The sequence below is a fragment of the Ciconia boyciana genome, chromosome 4, assembly GCF_034638445.1.
Source record: "Ciconia boyciana chromosome 4, ASM3463844v1, whole genome shotgun sequence".
In the NCBI taxonomy this organism is placed as follows: Eukaryota; Metazoa; Chordata; class Aves; order Ciconiiformes; family Ciconiidae; genus Ciconia; species Ciconia boyciana.
Window position 1 is genome coordinate 67972568 of NC_132937.1, and position 25996 is coordinate 67998563.

Sequence of the window (25996 nt, forward strand, 5' to 3'; positions counted from 1 at the left end):
TTATGACAAAAAATCTCAGCAGTGATGTTAGTATAAACCTCTCAGTTTTGGGTTTGTTTGGAGGGCTTTCTTCTGCTTCACTCTCTTTCTTATGTTCCATCAGAAAAGTCCTCTGCAGAAGAGTTGTTTTTTCTTCCAACCACTGTCAAGTCTTTATTTCTTAAAACATATATTCAGAAGTATATATGAAATGTAAACTACATTAAAAAAAAAGATGTTACTGGCATATTTCCTCTCTCTAGAAACAACTTGTGTCACAATATCTTTACATGCTGAATCTTTTTTTACAATGTTTCGTACCACATACCATTCATGTTCATTTAGTACTAAGAAAAACTATCAGACTCAGCATTTATATTCCAAAATTAAGATAAAATAGATTTCAATCACGTTTTACAGGTCATTTATTTAGAAATTGGTGTCAAGAGGTTAAAAATTATTAGTGAACAATAATGATCAAGTGAGGAAAGATACAAGACATATCTGAACGTAAATATCAGGTATATAAAATATTATTCTAGATAACTACGTATAAATACTGGTAATTAATGTTACTGTTTTCTCATACAGTAGCTTGTATAGACTGTCCCTTAATAGCCTTTTAGTAGGTTAATTAAAGTTTCATTTTCCCAGATAAGATCATCTCATGTACTTCTTTGGTTAACAAGACATATGCTTTCTTAGAATTATTTAAAAAATAAAGAGGATCAGTAATTGTAGATGGATTAAAACCTTCATCCACCAGTCGAAATTTTTGTTGTTTGAATGTTCCAGTCATTTCCATTTTTTCCTATAGAAGAGAGACAGATTTAGTATTCAGTAGAAGAGTTTCTTTTCTTTTTCTCACATTCACGTTTGTTTTTGAAAATCTTACTTGATATAAGGTTAATACTGTTTATTCTCATTACACTGGAAAACTAGAACTTTTGTGCTGCCATGGACAAACACCCGGAGACATGGTGGAAAAAAGTTACAGCCCATTCCTTTCTGCATCGCTGTGCAGTGTCTCATCACAGAGTCTCACGTGGCGTAGCCCAGCCTGTCTGAGACAATCTGGCTTCTTCATTTGTGCGCATTATAAAACTACACATTGTAAAGAATCTGAGAGTAAAAACTGTCATTATCAAGAACTAACTGATAAAACTCAGGAATTTCTCTATGATTATTGTCACTTTAAATAAAGGGCTGAAAGAATCACATACTAAATCAGCCATACTCATACTTAGCCAGGTCCCACTAAAGGCAGATCTTTACCATACGTTTTATAATGTTTTCAAGCTTCTTTCAGGGTCACTGCGTCCCTTGAAAAAGTAGCAGGAGGCATCTCTAGTGAGACTCTTTTCTCTATCCTCCCTACCTCTTCTCAGCCCCACTTTATGATCTCTCTCCATTATCTTCTCTTCTGTCTTTACATTTTTATATATATGCAAACAATCTTCGAAAATGAAAAATTATTATCTTCAACAACTCAGAGAGCTATTTTATCTATTCCAGATCTACCTCCAGATTGTATCTACTTGCTTTGGTTGGCCTAAGAAACATTGTGACATCTTCTAAAGTATGATTACATGTCAGATCAAGCACAATAGGTTTTTAATTTTTTCCCTTGAAGTTCCACCCACTACCTTCTTTCTTGGATAACGACAGCAGTACCAACAGCAATTCATCTGTAATATAGGCATTTAAATTCTAATTGAAGTTCCAGATACTTGATATCCAGGCTACGTCCAGGATTCAGATTCCTTCTGCCCAGCATAAAGGCTTTTTTGTACATCTGTATAGCAATAAATCTAGACTAGGTTCTTATCATTTTGTAAACTGACTACTGCAACATTCTCAAGTGTAATCTTGCTTGCTCATATCAGAATGCTGCTGCAAAAGGTATCTTCCTGGACTTATGAGATAGATATATATATACATATACATACATTTCTATTTCAAGGTCCTTCATAGCCTTTTCCTTTTCCCCCCTTTATTCTGAATCGGTATTCAATCTCTGATTAGCCCAGGGAACCAACTTCCATAACCTATCTTCTTGTTTCAGACAATGATTTTTTTTTCACCTTCTCCTCAGACTTAGGAGACTTCCTTCATAAACATCTTCAAAAACATTTCTCTGTTTGCCTTTGTCATGATGTTTTCAAAACACTTACCAGAAATGAAGATGCTCATCAGAATTCACTTACTGTGATGACCAGTGTTGAATGTTTTCTGTACTCTCCCATTTTTTTCTAGCCACATGTAGTCCATTGTATTACATTTACATTTTTAACTCTTTGGAGGAGGGACTATTTTTTTTCCCCAAATTGGACAGTTACTACAGCAAAGTACTAGTACACAAATAGGGATGACTGAGGATTATGGTAGTGACAATAATAATGTACCTTTTTAATTCACCTTTTCAATTTACCTACTACCTTTTCAAATGCTCTAACTTTTGTCATTATATTACACAACAAATAACATTTAATTTATTGTGCACAATCAGTGTCTCCTGCTTTACCTCTACTTCTCTCTTCTCTCATTTCCACTGAACAAAATGGATTTTAAATTATTTTCTCCAGATGCAATTGTTCACATTTTACTAATCGGAATCTTTCTTTTTCTCATGTTCATGCTTCTAATCTCCCTAAATCCTTTTGTATGATCTCTATCCCTACTTATCTGTACAATTCCTCCTGTTTTAACATAATCTGAAAATTTTATTGACTTTTTGTGTAATTCCTTTCCCAGGACCCATTAATGAAGAGAGCAAATAGGACCGGTTCTAAAACTAATCAAGTGATATATGATCAAGCACTTTCTGTTATTAATTTAGCCATCTCTGTGTTCAAATGATGTAGATGTTTGTATGCACTGTGCAATAACGCAGCTTACCTGGACTCTTAAAAAAAGAGGACAAGCATAACTTGGTAGATAGGTCACTACTTGCTTATACATTTGCTCCAAGTCTAATGATGTGTTCTGCTTTAAAATAAGAGAGGCCATTCCTGCTTTTCCTTCATGATCTGGGGAAAAGGAAGTGAGATGAGAATTTTGAAACATGAATAAAGTTGACATTTTAGCGATGAACCTTACAAAAAAGAACTGTAGTGCATTAATAAACTTACAGTCATACATAATCTTCTGAGTTTCAGTAAAGTTGGAAGATTACATTCATATTTTATATGGTATTACATATATTTGGAGATCACTCAAGTGATCAATTAAGCAATAATGCTGTAAATGAGTTTGGCAGGTAAGAGTAAATGGAGTCCGACGCTCAATATTAATAAATGTGGATAAACTTCAACACCATTCCTCTCTCAAAAACAAGAGCTGAGCCTCTTTCCTGGATTAGCCAATTATGTCTTCTCTTCAGTTTTAGCCCCTCCCTCTTGCCAGTATCTTCTCTCAAAACTGTGGATCTGAATGTTGTTAACAGAGAGAGAGAGAGAGATGAAAAGTTCTTACTGGTTTGTCTGGAAAGAGAGAGCACTGTGGGTCTACGGGAAAGCCCCAAATGGGTAAGATATAAAAGCAACGAACTTCAGCAATCAAAAATAATTGCACTTTACCCATCAGCTAGTAATAACAGTAGAGACATTTTGCCAAGCTTATCTTTTGTCTCCTTTCTATATTTTTTGTGCTAATGCTACAGAATCTGTGAGGAACTTGATTTGTTTATGTTTAAGTGCAATTATCAAGACAGTCACATAAACTGGGTAGGAATCTGCAGGTAAATGTTGTATAGGAAGTGAGAAGCTCTCATATTTTTGAGTCTGATTTTCAGTCAGTCTTCTTTTTTATGATCTTTCTTGTTGTGTGGCTTTAAACTAGAGGTAAGTGACACCTTTTTCACATTTTAAACTCTTTTATCATTTTGTGTTCATTTTGTGTTGGGTTCACCCTGGCCAACAACCAAACATCCAGCCAGCTTCTCACTCACTGCCTTATCCCATGGGATGGGAAGGGAATAGAAGGAAAGCAAGAAGACTCACATAACAAGGTAATGGCAGTTTAATAGGGAAAGCAAAAGCTGCATGCACAAGCAAAGCAAAACCAGGACTTCATTCACTATTTCCCATCATCAGGCAGATGTCCAGCTACTTCCTGCAGGGCAGGGCCTCACGCAGCACACGCAGCGGTTGCTTGGAAAGACAAACGCCATAACCACAAATGTCTCGCCCTCTTCCCTTCCCCAAGCTTTTATTACTGAGCATGGCATCATACGATACGGAATATCTCTTTCATCAGTTTGGGCCCGCTGTCCCATCTACGTCTGCTCCCAACTTCTTGCCTGTCCCCAGCATACTTGCTGCAGGGAGAAAGCCTTGATATACTACAAGCTTTGTTCAGCGATAGCCAAGCGTTGGTAAGTTATCAAAACTGTTTTAGCCACCACTGCAAAGCACAGCACCATACAGACTCCTATAAAGAAACCTATCTCTATCCCAGCCAGACCTAGTACACATTTTAAAAAAAGATTTAGCATGAATGGGAATCAAGCCCAGATGATCTCATGAAAATTAACAAAACCAAAATTATTAAAAAGAAATTAATGTCATTTCTTTCTTAATAATGTCTTTATTTTTCTCTTCATTTTCTTTTTCACCTTGTCCTTGTTTTTGTAATATATCTGTTTACAGATGGTTATGAGGCTAAGTGAAAAGTGAAATAAGACAGAAGAATGTCTTCATACACTTTCCTTTAGAGTTATTGTAATTCTTACCTTGTCGACATTTTATTTTGACACATGGATGTGTGAACTTTCCATGGATGTGAATGTAATAAATCTTAAATTTAGATTATGTAGCTATCACAAATTCATTAAATACGACTTTTCAAAAATACGCACCACTGCATACACATAAAAATGCATGATTCACTGGCTCATTCACAATCTGGTAGTATTTTCAATATCTACATCTACATTTTAGCTAGGTATTAAACAGATGACTCAATCAGAAGTGATTCATAGGTTTAAAACATAAAATAAAAGAGTTATAAGGGTTAACAACTAACCTAGAGGAAGAAAAACATACAGCTAAAGTTTCTTTTACCTGGCACAGATACACCATACACATTTGCTTCTTGTATGAAGTCCAACATTACAATGACATCGGAAACTTCTGTAGTTGCAACATTCTCCCCTTTCCATCTAAAACATGTGAAAAAATAATTTAATTCCATGAAAACATATGGACACCTCCTCTTTAAAAACCATTAACTGTAGTAGGAACTCCATTCATTTCAGACTAACAAATTTGTTCCTACTTGTCACGTTGGTATATCAATATGATCTGATAACCAGAAGACAACGCTTGCAATTCAAATGGTACTGGATATTAGCTATCACTATAAAGCACAATGAAAGCTTATCATAATCTGATATAATGGTTTTCAAAAGTTTGACATGTATCTAAATGGATCAGATGAGACCAGTCTTTACTATTTGATACATTTTTCTCCACTTCAGTATCCAACTTCCTTGCTCGCAGCAAAACCATCACTAGTTACTATGCTTATTGGAAGGACTGTTCAAAGAGCTGTAATTCCTACAAAACATGCTGGAAATGAGTTATCCAGCTCCACGCGAACACTTTTTACAAAATTAAGCCCCTATCATCCACTTCAAGATCATTATAAACTACATCACAATAGTAATAAACTGAACACTTCTGGTTCAAAATAAACAGAATAGTATTATTCTATTCTGCATGTCCCTGTTTTTTTAATGAAGAAATGTGAAAAGAAACAATTATTATACCTGAAGGTATCTCCAATCCTGTCCCAAAAATAAAGAAAATTCTCATGGTCTTGAACCATTAGATCTCCAGTATTAAAATAAAGATCTCCCTTCTTAAATACCTCACAGAGTAATTTCTTTTCTGTGTGTCTCTTATTGCCAGCGTAACCAAAGAAGGGGTTCTTCGCATTGACTTTGGAAATGAGAAGACCAGCCTCACCTATACAGAGAAGTTGAAAGAATGTAAACCTAAGGTATCATTGCACATTTCCTGGACTTTACATTAATATTAATTTGGTACACATGATTTTACAAGACCAGGAACCAAGTTTGGCAGAGTTCAGTATATGAAACCCAATAATAAAAACTTACCCGTTTCTACTGCTTTACAATTCCTGTGGTCACCTCTACACGCAAAGTGACCATAAGGACAGAGTACACTACTGTCCACTCAAATTCCCAGTCTTTTGTATTTCTTTCTGATGACTGATCAGTTTTCTGCCAGAAGTCATCTATCAACTGAGAGTTCACTAGTAGATTTACTATCCTCTCAAAGTGCACACTTCATCTGAATATTATGTCCCACTCCTCATACCTTACTGAATTTCCAGTGACAAGTCTCAACTTCATCAGCTTCCTACTGAAAAACTAGTGTTAATAAAAAGCACGTGTTCAACCCAGGCATTAAATCCTTATTTAGTCTCCTTTCAGAAGTTCTGAGAACACTTCTTAAGAATTTTCATTAATGTGATATTGCTTTCTTTTTGGAGTAAAATATAAAAGTTTTAATTTAATTTTTTTTTCTCAAAAAATGGGAGAGATGGGGATAGGATTATCCTTTTATGAGTATCAGGGTGTTTGCTGAAAGTGGAATAGTTGTATGAACTCCTAACCTTTTTGGAAGCACATTCTGAACAATAAAGCTTAAGAGGTACATTAGTTTGTATCAGAGACAAGAATTATAAATATGAAAATATATAAAAATAAAAATGTGTCCAAAGCTATGCACAATTTTTAATTTAAGACTGCCTCCTCATAAAAGAGCTGTGCCTTTTCCCCATAAATTGGTAGTGTTTAAGGTGAAAGCATTTAGTTCACTGGTAGTATCACTGCAGCCATGATGCTCTGAAGATACAGGGCATGGGTAAGACAAAGTCTATAGAAAGAGATAATACTTATTACACTGATTGGTATAATTGGAAAAAAATTACTCCAGTGTCTAATTAGAGCATGTGTTCCTTCACAGGTCAGTCTGACATCCCTACAGATAATTTCCCATAAAATTTCACATTTTAGGGACCATATTTTCCTGAAAGTGTCCATCTTTGATTAAGGCCTGTCAGAGAATCTCTTAACACCTTTGAAAAATCTGCTTCAGCTCCCTGTTAAAGCTGTCTGCTGGACCTTTAATATGAGTTTTTCTCGCTTCATCTTCCAGGCATTAATTACAGCTGTTACCTTCCTACACTACAACACAGATGCTTCAGTATCTGATAAACACTCTGAAAATAGGTATAATCAAGAGATACCAGATATTTGATAAGTATTTTGAAGACAGCTATAATCAAGAAACCTCTTAAAAAAAAAAAAAATTTGGTAAACTTAATCAACTCACTTAGTCAGGAACACTTAACCTCTCACCAAAAAGCATCTGCTCTAATCCACCAGTCCAGAGATCTATTTTCTTTTAGATCTCTTAGGCAACCATCTCACTATGTTAACCTCCTTTAAAAAACACAGATGTCATTATCTACATATTCAGAGATAGTATCACATCACTTTTGAACATTTCTCTTCTGTGAATATATCCAAGGGCCTCCTGAGGTCTTCTGATGTCAGCACTGGTATGTTTCATAATGTTCTGTCTTAGATCAAAAATCATACTGCTTTTGTCAGAGCAAAGAGTAATAGTAGATGTTGGCATAATACAGTAACACAATAGCAAGGCTCCTTAAAATTCTCTGGAGTATTTGTATTACAAATCAAAACGCCATTATATCCTATTAAAATACATACTTACCTTTCTTAACTTTTTCACACCAACCATGCTTATTTCTAACTGGTTCATCTTTTTGGAAATCATACTTGATTAAATCAAATGGGAAAAAAAGCTAAAAAAGGGAAGAAGGGTCATCAGTTACTCATCTACACAGTGACATCTGGTGGCAGCAATATAAACAAGGAAACTACTCTAGTCTTGCTCCTCCAAAAGTAGAATGTAGTTTCATTTAAAACTGAAAATACTCTGTATGTAAACTTACACCATTTCCTGGAGGTAAGCAACATCAAAATATTTTTATAATCTCGTACCTTTCAAAAATACTTGGTGAAGAAAAGGAATCGTAATTTTGTTAGTTTTCTTACAAATAAGTTATGGGATCCACATATCAGTAGAAGAGCCTACATGAGTCAGTATAACAGAAGCATATCTGGAATGTAACTGACATTTAATGGTGGTGGCTGATATGAAAAGTGTTCTTGGGGTCTTCTGGCACCTAAACCAACTGGCAAAGCAAAGGCCTAAATCTCCTTACAAAGGGAAACCTGCCTCCTCTTGGGTTTTACTCTTCCTTAACTAGCCTCAGTTTATCACCAAGTTTTATCACAAGGACCAGCAGAAGGATACGTCGTCCCATGTTGTTTGACATGGTTATGTAGCTATGCGTGTTCCACAGTTATGTCAGGGGTGGTTCTGCATTTTTCTGAAATACTGTGAACCCTTGAGTCCTGCCACTGCTGAGCTAACTGACCTCCTAGTTATGTTTTATAACTAACCCTCGTCTTGTATAAGGATCACAGAGAATGTGGCTCTGAGTAAGCTGAAGGAGAGGGCAAGATACTCTTATCAACACTAGAAATGGCAATACTTTTTTTCTCCAATATACAGGGTCTGACTCTTACTTCGCTTCATTTTCCTACTGTGATATTAATCCAAATTAATATCACAATAATATCACATTAATATCACATTAATATCAATAAAACTTTGAGAGACATTGACAGATACTATATGCCTGATACTATATGGACCACTGTGTTTGCAGTTATTATCCTAAGGCTTCAGTTTGCCCAGCTTGGGATTCTGATTTCTGTTTTCATAAAGAAGTATATCAGCAATCTCTTTAACAACTAGTCAAACCAAGGATACACAATTATCTTCTCCTGGAGAAATCTTGGCAAGGAGAGAAAACCATTTTAAAAACATATGAATATACATCTGCACTCTTCACAATAAAGAAATGCAATATAATATAAGGGTGTTGTTATGAAAGTGACTGAAGTAAAGGGTACGATACTAAAACATAAACCCCTTTGCTTTTCTGCAACTAACTTGGATAAAGAGTTGTATAATTATTTTATCCTAACTTGAAACATTGCTGTAGCTGTATCACATCATTTTGTTTTCAAGGAAGTCTGAATAAATAGCAACTTGAATCAAACATCAAGCAAACTATTTCAGCCTCATATGGACAAACTTGTTTCACTGAGTCTTTTCAATGTTCACCATTGTGTTTTCCTTCTACCCTAAGTCTGAAACAAAATGATATTTTAAACAGTTGATCAAAGGAACAAGGTCATACCGTGCAAAATCAAGTCATGATCCAAGAACTGGACACTTTTTGAATACAGTGAAGGGTATTTTTTTTTAATAACTACAGACTATAGCATTTACCAAAGTCAAGAATTTGACTTTGAGACAGCCAAAAAGTTTAATTAATTAGAAAATAACTGTCTTATTCTTGATGAACAGAATGGGAGGTATTCATGATAAACACAAGTAATTTTTTCTAAGAGTCTTTTCTTTGGGCTGTCTACATTTAATTGCCATTCTTTTTCACTTTCTTTTTTACACTGATATTTACCACTTTAATAGGTTTCATATGACAGACCAAATGCAACGAATAATATAAATAATAAGTATGAAATGGTATAAAATGAAATGTTATTGATATTTTTGTGCTTGATTAGAACAGCAGTGTGCCATGTTCAGTTCCATTTTTATCTGTTCATTCCTTCAGAGCTCAAGAGCTGTATCTTGTCAACATATTAGTCTGTATGATGCATTAGTTTAAGTTGTTATAAATACTCAGAAACTTTAATTTAGTATCTGAGATAATCTAAAAACTGTTGAGACTTTAACTATTTATTTTGCTGCATACGTCTTTTAGTGCCTGCAACTTTAGAGTATTAACTATGCCTAGTCCAGTTACCTTTTTGAAATAAGTCATGCAAATACCGAATTACAAGGAGAAAACACCACATATTGCACTAGACATGCATAATGAAACTATGCCAATATACATTCTGTGCAAACAGCTGTCTCTGTGCAAACAGCTTTCTTTTCATATTAAGTACTAGAAAATGAAAGCTCCAGAGCAAAGCATTTAGTCTGGGTACAGGCCTACATTTGTTTTATCTCATTATTTAAAATTTATTGGAAAAGAGGGCCTGAGCTGTTGAAGCATTACCATATTATTTTCACAGAGTACTGCATGCAGCATTCATCATTTTAATGTACGTTTTAGTCCCTAAAGCACCACATAAATGTACCAAACAAAAAGCATCATTTATCTAGCTGAAACTTAAAATGAATTAAACTGCAACATTACTGTCTGTTACTATGCTGCCTGAATGTTATCTAATAACAGCATCCCACCCAACCCCACCCCTTTTTTTTTTTAATTGACTGGAAATATGTGAATTTAAATATTGTTTTGAAAATAGTTTTGAAATCCCTAAGTTTCAACTTACAGTGAATGCTCATAGAACCTTCATCAGAGAAAAAAGATCACAGGCTATTGCTTTTTATTTAGTTACTTGTTTTAGAGATATTAGTGAATTCTCTAGGAGAATATCTGTTTAAAAAACAAAGCATTACATTTACTAGATTTAGTTCCAAGCATCTTAAAAAAGTGAAAGCTAAGAAAAAAAAAATTCTGGAGCATAGTATCATCGTATCTTATAAATGTTTTAAAAATATACTTGTAATGCCTTATTTATGCTGTAAAGCATAGATGTAGAGGTCCTCTGCATAGTTTTGCTAGCCAAAGCAAACAAAACCAAGAAAAAAAAACTTTTAAAGCTATGCTTGATGTTAACTGAATCACCACATATTATAATAAAATACCTTGGAATGCACTTGAAGTACCTTAGATTATTTTAGCTCAAAACTAGTCAAAAGAGCAGAAACAACACTAATTTTCATTGGCTGATGAACTTAAGAGCTTCCATTGCTTGGATTAACACATGCCAATGTTCTTCCTGAGAATCCAGTTTTCCAGGGTCTTAAGATTTGCTTAAACCTAACTTTGTTTAAACTATCTCTTCTGCCACTTTAGTTCTATGACTGTATGAAAAAAGTGCATAATACTAATTCTGCATTGCTGTGTGAAAGACAAAATATTTTCTATGTTGAAATGATTTATGATGTGTTATAAGATTTAAATGTTTCTCAGCTCAAAGCTGATTTTGATCCATACAATTTTGAGTAAGAAGGGTTTAGATTCCTGTAATAGTTGGAATACTTATGCTTAAAATAAGGAAAAAATACATTTATAAATAAAGTTTGAAATATTTTTTTACATTTTTTTTCCAGATGTACTTGCCATGGGCTATCTTAAGCCCTTCTTACAAGCTTCCTTGGATCTCATTAGGCCCACTCTCCCATTGCATGTTCTCTGCCATCACTCAGAATTTATTTCAGTGTAAGAAAGAGAGTTATATATATATATTTGATAGACATGACTGAGAGTCTTACAGATTTTTCCCATATCACATTTATATAAGTACACACATAATGTATGTCATATGTAATAAAATTGTTAATATTAACTCCATAGATATGTATGCCAGATGTAAATATTAAACAGTAATTTATTATATTACTATGTTAATCTAGACACTATCTTCTTTGTAAAACATTTTTTTTACCAGCTAAGAAGCTATTCAGAGACTTCTACTTTTCTGTGCATTGACTCTATATGAATATCCTTACTGAAGCATTTATTCATATACCACAGTGATGCTTTCAAGCACATGAACCAATCCCTCTTATATAAAGGGTATAGTGTGAAAATAAACAAGTGCAAACAAGAGCACTGCTTTGAGTTAACATTTTAGACAGTGGCTTCTTGGATGTCTGGCAGCTGCTATAACATTAATCTGTTTCTTCATATTAACTTGTCTCTTCCAAATTATTTATGAAAATAAATGTGTTACGTAGAAACTTAATATTTATCACAAGTATTTGTCCCCAACCTTTGGCAGTTACTGACAGAACAGTTACTTTGCTCATTCTGAGAGCTCAATTCGTCTTTTAAAGCTGTAACTTTAGTCTGCATTTCACCTTTAGAAACTGTGCCATTGCCATTACCTACAACAGAAATGCTTTCCTATTTCTTTTCCTTTTTCCCTGCTAAAAATATTACACTTTGAACCTACCTGCTATTATGCCCACTATACTCTCAATATCTGTATGTACGGGGTTTTATACTGCATTTACTTCATTCCGACTGTGCAATTATGCGAGTAGAAAGAGAGTAAGTTTCTTCCTTCGCATCTACTGTATCACATATATGAACATACAAGCCTCTTTTCCCCTTTCTCAGCTCTCTTTCTTTCTGTTCCCAGTTTAAGAAACAGATGTTTAGGAAATCCCTAGAGAGTATGTCTAAGGGTATCTCCTCATATTGTCCAATGTGCCAAGAGAATAATGTTTCAAAAGTTGTTGTAGCATTTCTTTGAAGAAACAAAAAAAATTAGGAATTGGATGGATGGGCTTTGTCTGTGCCATTCTCTGCTTTCCAGCAGGAGACAGTCTCCCTTTCCAACTTCATATCATTCATGGGTCAGCAAATCAGAAATAAAGCTGCTCTCCTTTACATATTGCTAGATGTCCAGTGGATGCCATTCAGACTGAAGTAAAACAAACATAACAGGTACACTTCAGAATGCATTGTTTAATAATCTGTAACCTGTAAAATGTATTTTAAAAAACCCACAACAAATTCCTGAAATAAGTCAAAATGAACTTATCTATGGCATTAAAATATAGTTAGTTTGTGTCACAATACTCACAGATTGCGGAGTAATCAAAAACACATATAAAAGGTCCTCAACTTAAGTATTTGTTTTAATATCTACTTTTATTTTAAAAAAAAAAATCACTAAAAAGTATGTTTCATTATATTTTCAACATTCCTTCTCTCTCTTAACCTCTTCTAGACTTCTCTGAAACTACACTATACCTAAGCCCTTGTTCATGTCAACACTACTCTGCTGCAGCATATGAGGGAGCTAGCTGCTCCTGCAAACAAGTGTCATGAAGCAGACTGAAGGAACTGTCATCCAGAGGAACCACACTGGTGACAGAAGCAGAGCGCCAGTAGTTATCAGACTGCAGAACTATTAGAGACTGGTAACTATTGTAATATTATTAATATGCCATGTTCCACTGACACAAATTATTTCAGAGAGAGAGATTGTGTATGTCACACAACCATAAATGCTCTGCATCAAAACATAGTACCTATGAAAAAGCTCCTCATGGAGCTTTGGAGTAGTCTCTGAAACCTCCTTGATTTGGAAGAGATTTGGGGCAGTTCTATTTCCACATAAAATGGGTCATATAATCCACCCACTGATCTCTCTAGACATACCAGGCCCATGTAACCAAGGCAAGGTAGCTTGTCTCTGCACTGAATCTGGTTTTCAGTGACAACCTTCATTCTTCCCTCAAACTCTACAGTCATAGAATGCCAAATGTAAATACACTGGGGGAAGGGTTGGGAGCCAATACACCTCAGGCCCCTTGGAGAATGGTAGTAGCTAAATATTGAGCCTGCTCACAAATAATGTGCTTTAGCTACCTTCCTTATGACAGGAACTATGGAAATAACTGAAGACTTATTGTAGATTTATTTCTAGGGAAAAGAGAGTATTGAAAAAGACAGAATAAAATTGATTTAAAGCCAAGCCAAATGGAATGAATGGCTTTTTCCGGTTCATAAAATATCTTATGGTCTTTCCATATTCATACTGAGTAAGCAAGGGGAGAATCTATAATTATCTTAGCAGACTATACTGATGTTTCCATAGACTATAACAGTTCCAACTTGGAATAGTATATAAATTATAGAATAGATGTCTAGGGAGATCAAGTATTCAGTTACAACTGCATTTATTTTTTAATTGCAGTTTGCATGAACTATTTTTTCTCCTAATCTGCAGTGACTAACTCAAATCATAAGTCCAATCATTAAAGAGGAAAAAGTAGCATGTTTCATGTGCTAAAAACCCCAAAATACTAATCTTCCTTTTGGAAACACAAACAGTATATGTTATTGACATATGAAGTGCCACTAGTAATACATGTAAAACCCCCACACTACTTGATTAAAAATACAGATAATTAAATGAATAAATAGGTAATTTCAAATCTAATCCTTAATCTGCTGAAACCTTTACATGGTATTTCCAAAAGGTTAATTACTTATGACAAAACTTTGTCAAAAGTTTGGAAATACTGAAAACAAGTCTACTCAGGTTTGGAACAAACGTAAAATTTCATAAGATTAAAAAAAAGGTTTAAAATAATTAAAGCATGTGGCTTAGAAAAGTCTGAAACAAAAATTAACATGAGCTCTAAGGTTCCTGGTTCACCTACTACTCCCTAAATTCCAGATTCCTGATTTCCTGTAGTGGATCTGTACCCTTCTAGAGACATCCATCAGCACTAGATGTCCCCCATGCATACTACAGAGCACCAGTCATGTAGAACAGAGAATCAGCACAGTCGGTCTGCTTAAATTCCTGAGCTCTCAACAATTTCTGAAAAACACACTAGCTCTTGTGGTGTTTTTCTGATTGTTTCCTCCAGTCTGGGTTCCTATCCCAGAAGTGAAGAATTCCTCTGGCCCTGAGTTGTAAAGTAGTCTGCGGTGATTGTAATGTGGTAATGCTGTATTGAAGTTGTGGACCCTGGAACATACACTGCCTAGAAGCCTATTTGCACATCATCAGAAGATACCTCTGATGTATTTCCAAACAATATTTTTACATCGTTTTCTGAAAAAAAATTTTGTCAGGACATTTTACTACCAGTTCCCCTCAGGAGCACAAATGCCACTTAGGTCAGCAGGACTTGTATGTACAGATAGGTATCTCAGAATAGATAGGTATCTCAGTTAATTTGCAAATTCTAGGCAATGTGTGTAGTCCTATTTATTTCAAGAAGAGTAAAAATTGGCATAAATAACAACATAATGTTAAATATCTAGTCTCCTTGGTAGAAAGCTTTGCTAAGTAATCTTTTATTTTATTAGCTAAAGCTTGGGACACATGTTACTTACTGACTTCTCAAACCATTTAAGAGTTGGTATTAATAGGACCCAAAGGGAAAAATCTATCTGTGAATTGCAAGCTGAAATAAATTTTTCTTCATTTGCTCAGAAGGATGAAGGAAAAGCCATCATGTGTGATACAAATAATATGTATTCCTCTTCCCCAAGACATATAACTTCCATTGTCAACGCTGATGAAATACAAAACAGAGACTATCAAATAAGCAGTGAAAACAAAGTATGTTTTTTCTAGTTCTAATAACCTAGAAGAAACCAAATAAATATAGCAGACTTGGTAGATAAAGGGGCATAGAATTTTTAAATTAATACCCTTGGCAAGTATTGTCTGTCACAATTACTCAACAGTGATTATATTTATATTGTGTTATCTTTGAAATGTCTGAATAATGATACAGACTAGATGTAGAGTAGTTTAATCGAGTTACTTATATTTAATTGCACCTAGGTATAAAATATCTCTTAAAGTTAAATCTGCCTATACGTTACTTTATTTTGATGACTATTAATTCCTATTTATGCCAAATATTTACATAGTAATATGCAATAGAAATATACTCTTTGAAAAGAGCTCTAAATATAATCTGTACAACACTGAGTCAGAACAGGACACTTGTATTTCACTTTATTTCACAGATGATGAGTTCTTAGGTATTAAAACAAATCCAACTTCCTCTTTTGTCCTTTAATATCGTATGGATTTGAAATGATACTCGGAACCTACTCAAAACTGTCAGAAGACAGGCAAGGCCTTTTTGACTTTTGTGAACTTTAAGAAAAATCTAAGTGTTACTGCTGAAAGTATAACTGGATTGGGTGCTAAGCACTATCTGCAATACTTTGGCAGGCAAGATTTTACAGGGGGTCAATTGAATGTGCAATGACTAAGTTAGAAAATTTACCTTGGACTTATGCCTGCAGCCCCATGTCCTGTGGTCAAACTGAGAAACACATTTACCTTCAGCACTCCCTTTTACAAAGTACAATGTAAATAAATAAGTCACCTTATAAAAGAAATTGGTGCGTCCAACAGATCCAATTTTTCCTGTGTGGTTCATGAAACAAATGTTTCCTTCAGTAGCACCATAAAACTCACAGATCTTAACAGCACCAAATCTGTCTAAAAATTCTCTCCATACATCATTTCTTACTCCATTTCCAACTGCTAGTCGGACTTTGTGATTTTTTTCTCCTTCCTTCTGTTAAGAAAAGAAAAAAATAATTTAAAATATAATATACTGATAACTGCATTTGATTGTTGCATATATTGTAGGGAAAATGTACATTCTTTAAATACATTAAGTATAAATAACAACAACAAAAAACAATTAAGAAGTTAAAGAAAGCAGGCATAGCTTGCCTACAGCTACAATGTAGCAAACTGCAATCAAAAACCTATTATCTTGTTGAACAAGCAAATTATTTCCTGAATAATGGCTACATTAATTTATATAAATGCTTCCATATTTTAAAAGTTCTATCGTCTCAGTCTGTTTCCACTCAAGAGGAATTAGAAAACTGGGAAGAACAGAGAAAGGCAGGAATTATTTCTGTCAAGGGATTAAAGTCAGCAGACATTAATAGTTACTTTCTTGTGTCTTCAGACTGATTATAAGAAACAATCAGATTTCACACACTTGTAGTATCTGTTCCTTCCACACATTACGTATGAGTCATCTTCTGTATTTCTTTCAATGTTAAGACTTGCAAGGTTTTGTTCAATGTTACTTGGAATACATTATTTCTTGGTGATCTCGAGTCTTTACTGTTGTTAACTCCCATGTTTTATTACAAGAAACGCAATAGTATGTGTTCATCCAGTTCAGTGAGACTCTCTAATTTTATGAATATATTCCCAAACCTTGTGATTGTATGGAGCACTTTTAAAAATACAATCAGATTTAAGTTGAAGTACAAAGCAAAAGATCTAAAATGCTGTTTTGTTGTGGTTTTTTTTAATTTCACCTATTTTAAAATAAGACTCCCTTTTTAGTCATTGCAAGTGGCAATACAGAATGCCCTAGAAGTGAGATGGCACAAAATAAATATAGGTACAATTTATTACCACATACCTTTAGAACTGCATAGTGCTCTGGTACTACAACAATGTTTGTATATACCTCTATATATGTATGCTTATACAAATGTATACAAACACCTCTTTATATACATATGCACATATTCACACTGTTTATATATATGTGTGTGTTTATATATATACATATGTCCACATACATATACTAAAGAAAGCAGATAGTCCCTATTTTCTGTTCTTCTACGCTAGTTTCCTTTTCCCCTCCCAACTCTAATCCAGTATGAATTAGGTATGTCTTTATAGTGAAAATCCATTTTAGCACCTTTAATCTGGCATAAAAGCACAGCAAATTATTTCTGCGAAGAGGTCTGGTCAGCTGACTGAAACAGGAATCTGTAAATATTTTGGATGTTAAAAACAGTGAAACTTCTGAGTACATAGACAGGAGCGTTCCTCAGAGGCTTATGTCTTGACCAAATTCAATTTTTCATGAGGATCGTGAATTCTCACTTCTGTAACAAAAAGTGTAAGCACAGTGAAATTTTGAATCACAAAGACCGACCAAGTATTTTTCTTCCCTCTTCAAAACCAGTAATCCATAGAAATATAAAAAAATCCTTTATTGAGCTTCAGAGTCTTTCTTCTGGAAGTTAAGTCCTCTTTCTGGAATGATTCAGTAAGGAACTCACCTGTTTCACTAGATGCACATAGCTCTTGGCAGATTACAATCTGAGGCATTATCCTGTTATTTACCTCAAAATTACATCACTCACCAGCCTCCCTTGGTCACTAACCATTCTGTTTTTACAGCAATCCAATTCTTCCCTTTCCCCTTCTCCTCTCCCACCTTACTTTAGATGCGGAAGTAATTTCTAAACACACAAGCACATACTTCACTGACTTCATGCTAAATCATTATTAGCAAGCATTGCATTACATAGTACAATGAAACTGACCATGGACATAGCCTGGAACAAAGTGTCTAAAAACTGCCCGTAATTTTTTGGAGTGGTTTGTTTTTTCAGCTTCAGATGCAATACCACAATGCAACAGTGTAGATTTTCATATATCTGAAATAATAAGGTCTGTTATATTACACATTCAAAATAATTATACTGTCAATGAACAACAAAAGTATTCCTTTTTTTAAGATAAAGTGTTTCAGTGTTACTTTGAACCTTGGCAGGAAAGCTTTTAACTCTTTTTTCCCCCAGAAAATTGTCCACCATCTTTAGAATATTCCAGTCAGTTCAACTTAAAACCTTTCAAAGTGGGTTATTTTCCTTACAGTTTCATTGCTAAACTGAAATTAATGTGTCAGTAACTGAACTGCAGTTACCCCTTGCTAATGCCACTGAATTATTCAAATGTACTGCCTCTGCTAAGATATGAAAAACAGTAAAAGAGATCCTTTCACAGAAATCCTTTGTTCCACAATGAAGAGAAGAGACAAATATGTGCGTATGTATACACACAGTAATTAAGTGGGTCATTCGTCAGGTAAGGAATATTCAAAATCTCTAGAGATCAAGTTAATAAGCAGGTGAGTTTGCTTCTATTATTTATACTTTAAGGAAAATAAAAGCATTGATGGCTGTTTGCTGAAAAGACACAAACTAGGATGAACTGGAAAACAATGGCCTACATAGATTATGGGTTTTTTCCAAAAGGACAAATACAGCATCATTTATAAGTGCAGTTACTTCAATACCTTCAATTCCTCATGTTATTTTGGCTGGTTGATATTACTACAGCACAAAGTTGTTCCTCTAGTGGAAAAGACGCAGAGTAAACCTGACAGGTCAGCATTCTAGTGTGCTTGCAACGTTAACACCTATCAACAATACAATGTATGACTATCTCACTTTAGGAAGTATGCTCTTAAGGCATTCAGCCCTTTTGCAAAAACACAAAGAAGGTGTATGATCTCATGAAGAACTGATTGCAGAAAGCAAATTTTCTTAAAAGAGAGGGCAATAATTCACTTCTTCACAACTAAGGTAAATTTTCTGTTAGACTGGATTGCTGCAACTGCCGTATTTGTGATTTAGTCAGCTCCATCACAGTTGTACCCATCTGTTGATACAAGACTTCCTGAAAAGTACTGCAGGGCTTTCTGGGGAAAAAGCATAAAGACTGTCATGCATTCAGCAGTCTTTCAACTGTAAGAATGGAAACTATATGCAATTTAATCTCCCAGCAGGTTTAAAAAGTATGAAGAGAATGATTATAATGAGGGAAACTTTAAACAGTGATAATCCACATTAGTTTTACATGTAAGTAAATTCATATAGACATTTTTTACATATTTTACCTGAACTTTTCTCTAACTAATATATGACAATAATTCATGTTAGCTTTACATGTAACTAACTTTCAGTGGAAAGTGAACCACAGTAAATAAAATGGAATTAGCCATTTCAACATCTTTTTCATGACTCAATCTATATATTCATAATTTGTATCATTGTCCAGATCACTGCCAGAGTCCAACTCTAGGGCAGGCATGTTGGTATCCATGGGCACTGTGGCCAAAAACTTATGCAATAAATAAGAGAAGGGAAGGAAAAGGGACAATAATTCCAACAAATTCTAGAAACATGGTTGAGTGATGCACACTTAGGGTGTCCTAATGTATGAAAATTGAAATAAATTAAATATGCAGTAACGTATGCTTTAAACAGACTATGGCACCAAACAATCATGCTTTGAATTTCTTCCATATTCAGTCGGCATTTCATCAACTAGCTTCCTTTCAGAACAGCAGATAGAGGAATTCCAAGGAGTCACCTAGTACACATATATTCTGGGATATAAGCTCTGCTAGCCCTGTGCCATTCTTGACACCTGAACAAGCTGCGGCACGTCAGTCAGTTACTGTGCAACAGTTGGTATGCAGCAATTGTATGCATGTGTATTCTTAGCCTGCTGCAACAGCATAGTACCTAGTTAACAATTCCTTCACTAAAAGCTATATTTCTTCACAATATCTCATTTGCAAAGGACTCAGTGCCTTGCCCTCGTCAACTATCACAAGTAAGTTCAAATAATGTGTGCCCTGTGATAATATGCTCATGCTTTGTGTTTCTGAATGTGATTAATAGTTCTCTACAGATAATTAGGAAGATAGATTTTAGAGTAACAGAATGTTATAACATCTTTCCAAGGTTTTTAAAAATGTCTGTTTATTTATTTTCCTGCACTGTGATTTTCTTTTCTTACAGAGTGATTCAGAAATAAAATGAGGATTCAGTCTATATCCACTTATTTCTAACAGTAAAGGTGAAACATTTTCTTCACTGCCTTTTTGAAGCATTAATAAGCAAGAACTGTTCTTACCTTACACCTGGACTTCTCTTCGGTTCATTCTGCTAAGATCTTTGAACCATAAACCAAATATCTGCATATATCATAGATCAGTTTCTGACATGCTATTTCTCCATTTTGAGTGCTTGTTTCATTTGTATAGTAATTAATTGACAAGTCAAGATCTGCCTTATTACATTAAATACCACATACCAGGGATTTTTCATCTGCCAGTCTTCCCTCCTTAAGTGTTCTTTGTAAACTATGTGGACTATCTACATGATTAAGTTGTTGATAAAAGAAATGCCTTTTAAAGTGCCATCGACAGTATATTAATTGGTGTGGGAAGGATTCATGACTGCAGCTATATAAAAATGTACTTAGCAGTTGCTTTAAAGGAATACAAGAAAACAGATTCATTGTCCTACTTTTACCATTTCTGTAGCAGGGAAAGCCAAATGGAGAGAAGCAAAGGCAACTTCAAGCAAAGGAGGCAGGAAATGTTTCCTGTATTATGGCCTAGATGAAACTAAAAGCAATCTCAGGGCCTGAGAATTGTAAACATCTGTTAAATATAAAATATGGTGGACAGACCGCACAGGATTTACATTCATGTATTTACAAGGAATGAGTGTAACAACACATTCACCACTTCTCTATTGACACATTAGCCCTGAAAAAAGGGGAATCAGGTAGTTAGTAGAGAGACTATAAGATGAGAAATATCCTACTGCCATTATGATGACAGATGTAATAAATTCTTCAAGATGCATGCTTGCTTACATTCACTTTTCAGTAATGCCTAATTATAAATTGCAACTAGATTTTTTGAGCAAAATACATACCCAAATTTAAAAAAACAAGTAAAAGAAAACAGGAAGGATACTGAAGAGATGCACCATAAGAAAGGAAAAGGAATTCTAGGAACAGGACACATCCTTCCAGTTCAGGAACTGGTAGTCAGCTATTTAGTATATAGTATAGCTCACTCTCACCATGCTTTCATTAATCAGTCTCCTGATAATCTAATAGGATTAGATTCTACCAGGAGTTTTCTTCCTTTAGCTCTTCTAATAGGAAATGTTTTCTTTAGCTGTACTTGTATTTCCTCAGAAAGTATCTAACAACAAAAAAAGTCACTTTTGTCTGTGTTCCACCTAGTAATATGAAGTAGACTGTTGTATTTATGATGATTGCCCCAGGAGCCCACAAGTCGAAACAAATTACACAAAACTTTCCAAAGGTCAATTCAGATAATTAAAGCACACACAGATTATTTCTTGCACTCCATATTGCACACAATATTCTGTGAGCAATATGAAGCTTCCCTTTGTAAAAGTATGATTGTGATTTCTAGGCTTCACTATCAGGACATTTTCTGCATGACTCCCCTAGCTTAACCCAAAAGATGAGTATCTAGGAAAAGAAGCTAGAAGGAAGGAAATTGGTCAAGTTATATGACCTCTTAAAGACTCAGAAAAGTCTTGAGCCACCATGCTAGAACCAGTAGCTGACATCGCAACTAGCCTTCATTGCTCTTTTGGGTATGGAAAACCGATGCTTCCTAAGGCCAAAGGAACTGTACGAACATTACGGAAGATTTTTTCAGGAAGAAAATCTGAAAACCTTTACCATTATTAGTGGGAAGAATGAGAAAACAGACACAGAATCATTGTGTGGATAGGGTCCAAGACAGGTATGCCAGTACATTTAAATATCAGAAGGCACTAGCCAAAATGGACGGGATTATAATCTGCTTTTAAACCCCCTTTCTAAAAATAATACTGTAGTTGTAGTCATGGCAGTTTAAAACACAGACAAAGTTTGTTGCGATACATCGTGTATTTTTTATTAGATCAGCTGATACCATCTGGAGGGAAAAAATACAAGCTTCCAAATCCCAGGTCCATTTCTAAGCTTCATTTCAGATGTGCTGAATACGTTCTTAGTCTAAAAATTCTATTTTCTCTAACTGCATGTACAAACAGTGTTCAATTCTCCTTTTCGGCACTGTTAATACTGTAGTAAATCAGTAACTTGGATTAAGAATGATGTCTGCTTACGACATATGCAAGTGGTCACAGATTTTTTTTAAAAAACACAGGTTACTAGAAGAATAAATCAATTGCAAAATTCCCCCCTGTAAATAAAATTGAAATGACATATAGAGATTATTCAGAGACTTCAAATGGAAGGTACAGATGTGGTTGTCTGTAACTGTGACACATTACTGGTTTGGGGGATTTAATAAAATGTTTATGCTGAAAACCTGCAAGAGTTTGACAAATTTCCACTCCACATTTTAATGATAAGAGAAAGAACAATTTCCAGTACTGAACATAAATTGAGCTAAACTTTAACGGAGAATAAAATGTGATGTCAAGTAAAACCTGCGTTGTAGAGAAATGTCTGCTGACTCATTTTTCCTTCCTTACCTGACTACCAAATTCCCTTCCTTCAAAGAAACCTGTTTCTAGGTGGGAGACAGTGCCATCCAACATATATAAACCCCATGCTTACACCCCTCCCCACAACACTTGAGTCAACAGCAGGGAAATAAGTGTTAATTCTGTTTGCTTATCCTAGCAGCATTGACTTCCTTGTTTTCTCCTTCTAAATTACTATTGTTCTAAGACAGAAGAGTTTTAATAAAATAAATCCTTAAGCATCTTTTCTAAAGTCACTTCAGAGAGCTTAATCCCATCCAAAGAAACCTTGGCCAAACTGGATCTAATAGAGAGATTGGCTTGCTTCAGCTTAACCAAATAAAGTCTGAAAGCTGATATACATGGTCTTATACACTTGAGGTAACCCCAAGGAAATAGGAAATGTTACTGATACCAAAGGATAACATTGGCTTAAAAGCAAATGGACATAAAAAAGGACAGATATTGAAAGAAAAATTCTAAGCAATGATATAATTAATTGTGAAATGGACTTTGAATACAAGTAGAAGTGAACTCTGGTTTTAATACAGAGCTTACCAAGTTCATGCAAGGTATCATAAATCATACAATTAATGTCATAATGTATGACAGCTTGTGAGAGTAGAAGACGGGACACAATGATCAAGAAAACTGATTTCTAGCCTCTGTTTGTAAACCACTTCAGGATTCAGGTATCCTTTACAGAAAAGCAAGAAAGAGATGCTGCATTACAATTCATATCTTTCCAAAAGCTTCAAGATGCAATGTATTATTTAAATAGCTCATTACTTCACATTTGAAATAAACCTGCAAGTGCATTAGGAATATTTTGTATACACTTTAAATGTTAAATTTTAAATGTGTTACAACCCTCTAAGGAAAATACATCCACAAATTAGTAGAGAAGTATTTCCAAGGCCTTTGCTCAGAGAGGAAACAGGGAGCTATGCTATGCCATACTTCCGAAATTTTGTAGATCACTGTTAATAGAGACTTTGAGCAATGTCAGCCAGCAAGACCAAGTTACTAATTTGCTGAATATTCTCTTTCACTGGAGTTGTCATGCTAATGTCTTAGGGCAGGATCCATTTTGTAGCTACTGATGGCTACTAGACATCAACGCTGGCTCTTGTACTTTTGCTATGATCAAAAGACTACATAAAAAGAGCTTGGAAGAGGGCAGGTATGAAGATTACTCACTTATTTAGGAGCCCAGCAAAATCTATGAATGTCACATAATGCAAGTTCTTTGTACTCGTACTTAAGGAAAAAAGACAACCTCCTTTTCTAACAAATGCTCTTTCCAGACAACAGATTACTAAACCAAACTGGACACAGAACAGGTTTCAGAAAAATTCTACTGCAAAAGAGTCTTCAAGAGCTGTTGCAGATGTGAGTGGGAGGCAGAAAGACCAAACAAGACAAAACTAATAAGGAAAGCTAAGACAAGAGTCTATATGCTACCACAGAGACTTGCCACAAGTTCTGTTCAAAATCTATGAAATAAGAGGACACACTGTGGCCTCCAACTATTAGAAATATACCATTTATTTCAAGTTTAGTGTTAAAGAAACAAATGAAGCACTTAAGATAATTGCTATGATTTTAATCTATGTTCATTAGAAGGGCTTTATGGTACTCTAACCTTGAGAACACTGCCCACATAATATCTTCACAGAGCTTTAAAACTTGTGTTAGCCGTATCTTTCTCATGCTGCCAGTATATATAGTACTTCTAAGTTAGTGAAACTTAACGAGAGATAACAGATTGTCAAATTATTTCACCTACTTGAAAAATAATAATGGATTGCATAACATATTTAAAATCCTTCCACTTACTTGCCAGAACATGTTTCTCTTCAAGTTTTAACATGGCAAATACTTACTATTTTTCTTCAAGTACCTAGCTGTCAAACTGATTAATTTTAGAATTTTAATTTTTCTTGATAAGGTTCATTAGGTTTCTCTTTGGCCAGCTACCAAAAAAACCCTCCAAAACAAAAAACCCCCTGTAGCCTCACAGAGCAAAGAGTTTGGACATGCCAGTTCCTAGAAAGTATGCACATAAATTAATAAAGAGAATATTCATATTCACAGAATTAATTCACAGTTAATGAATAGTTAATGATGGTATAAATACAGTATATAGTATATAAATAGGTAATGATGGTATAAATAACTTTATTTGCAAAATTTAAAATTCCTTTAGCTTTACAATGGCTTGGTAAGGATTTAAAAATGAAAGAGTTTGTTTTAGAAAATGAAGTATATTAATCTATCATTCTTGCTTTAAGATACTGAACAGGATAAAATGGGTAAAACAAAATGCCATGCTCTAACTGTACAGTTAAAGGACAGAAAAGGGAAACAATTAACATCTGAGGCTGCAAACACAGCAAAAGTTGGTAAGTGTTGGAGAGAAGAGATGTGACCTTGGGGAAATCTTGTTAGCCTACAATGAAGAAAAATCACAATTTATAAAAGCTAGGCCCTTTATAGGTTTTGATTTCCCTCATGCTCTTTAACTTGATTTTTCGTTATCCTGTAACTTTTTGTTTATTTTATTAAAAAGTTAAAAAAACAAACAAAAAACCCAAAACACTAAAAAAAAAAGAAACAGAGAGAGAAAGGTATCACTATTCTGGTTTCATATCACAGCCAATGGTGGTCACTGGGACATCAGCCATGCCCTCTTTAATTCAAGAACATTCTCTTTGCTGAGGCATGCATCGATAGTACTGTAGGCTCTGTGACCCACTGCTACATTACTTAAACATACTTCTGAAAATTTTCAGGAGAAAAAAAAAATCCGATGTCTTATAAACACTGACCTTTTCCATTCTTTGGTCAGCAACTTGATATATGAATGCAAATTGTTATTCTGCTGGAAAACAAGACTGATTTGCATGCTCTTTGAATTATTAGAACACTGCTTAAGGAGATGGTTATTCTGGAAAATCATAAAATGAGGACTGGGATTAGAAAATAATTTTCAGATTAATTAACTTGAATTATTGGCACCATTTCCTAAGAGATGAGTCATTTCAATAAAATTCACTGAAAAGCAAGTAAACCACTGATTATTTTTTTGAAATCACTAAATGAAATTATTATAGAGACAAAGGGATAATGTTCAAAGAGA

The 25996-nt window shown here is 34.6% G+C and overlaps 1 protein-coding gene across 1 annotated transcript in view; it reads right to left on the reverse strand.

Moving 5' to 3' along the window:
• Window positions 1-568: 568 nt before the first annotated feature.
• SLC27A6 (solute carrier family 27 member 6) overlaps window positions 569-25996 on the reverse strand; it is a 40428-nt gene continuing 15000 nt past the window's right edge. Inside the window, exons 5-10 of the mRNA XM_072858882.1 lie at window positions 16092-16286; window positions 7749-7839; window positions 5750-5948; window positions 5043-5140; window positions 2878-3008; window positions 569-790 (exon numbers count right to left, since the gene is read on the reverse strand). Of these exons, the coding sequence (XP_072714983.1) occupies window positions 614-790; window positions 2878-3008; window positions 5043-5140; window positions 5750-5948; window positions 7749-7839; window positions 16092-16286 (891 nt within the window). The 3' untranslated portion in view covers window positions 569-613. The remainder of the gene's footprint in view (window positions 791-2877; window positions 3009-5042; window positions 5141-5749; window positions 5949-7748; window positions 7840-16091; window positions 16287-25996) is intronic.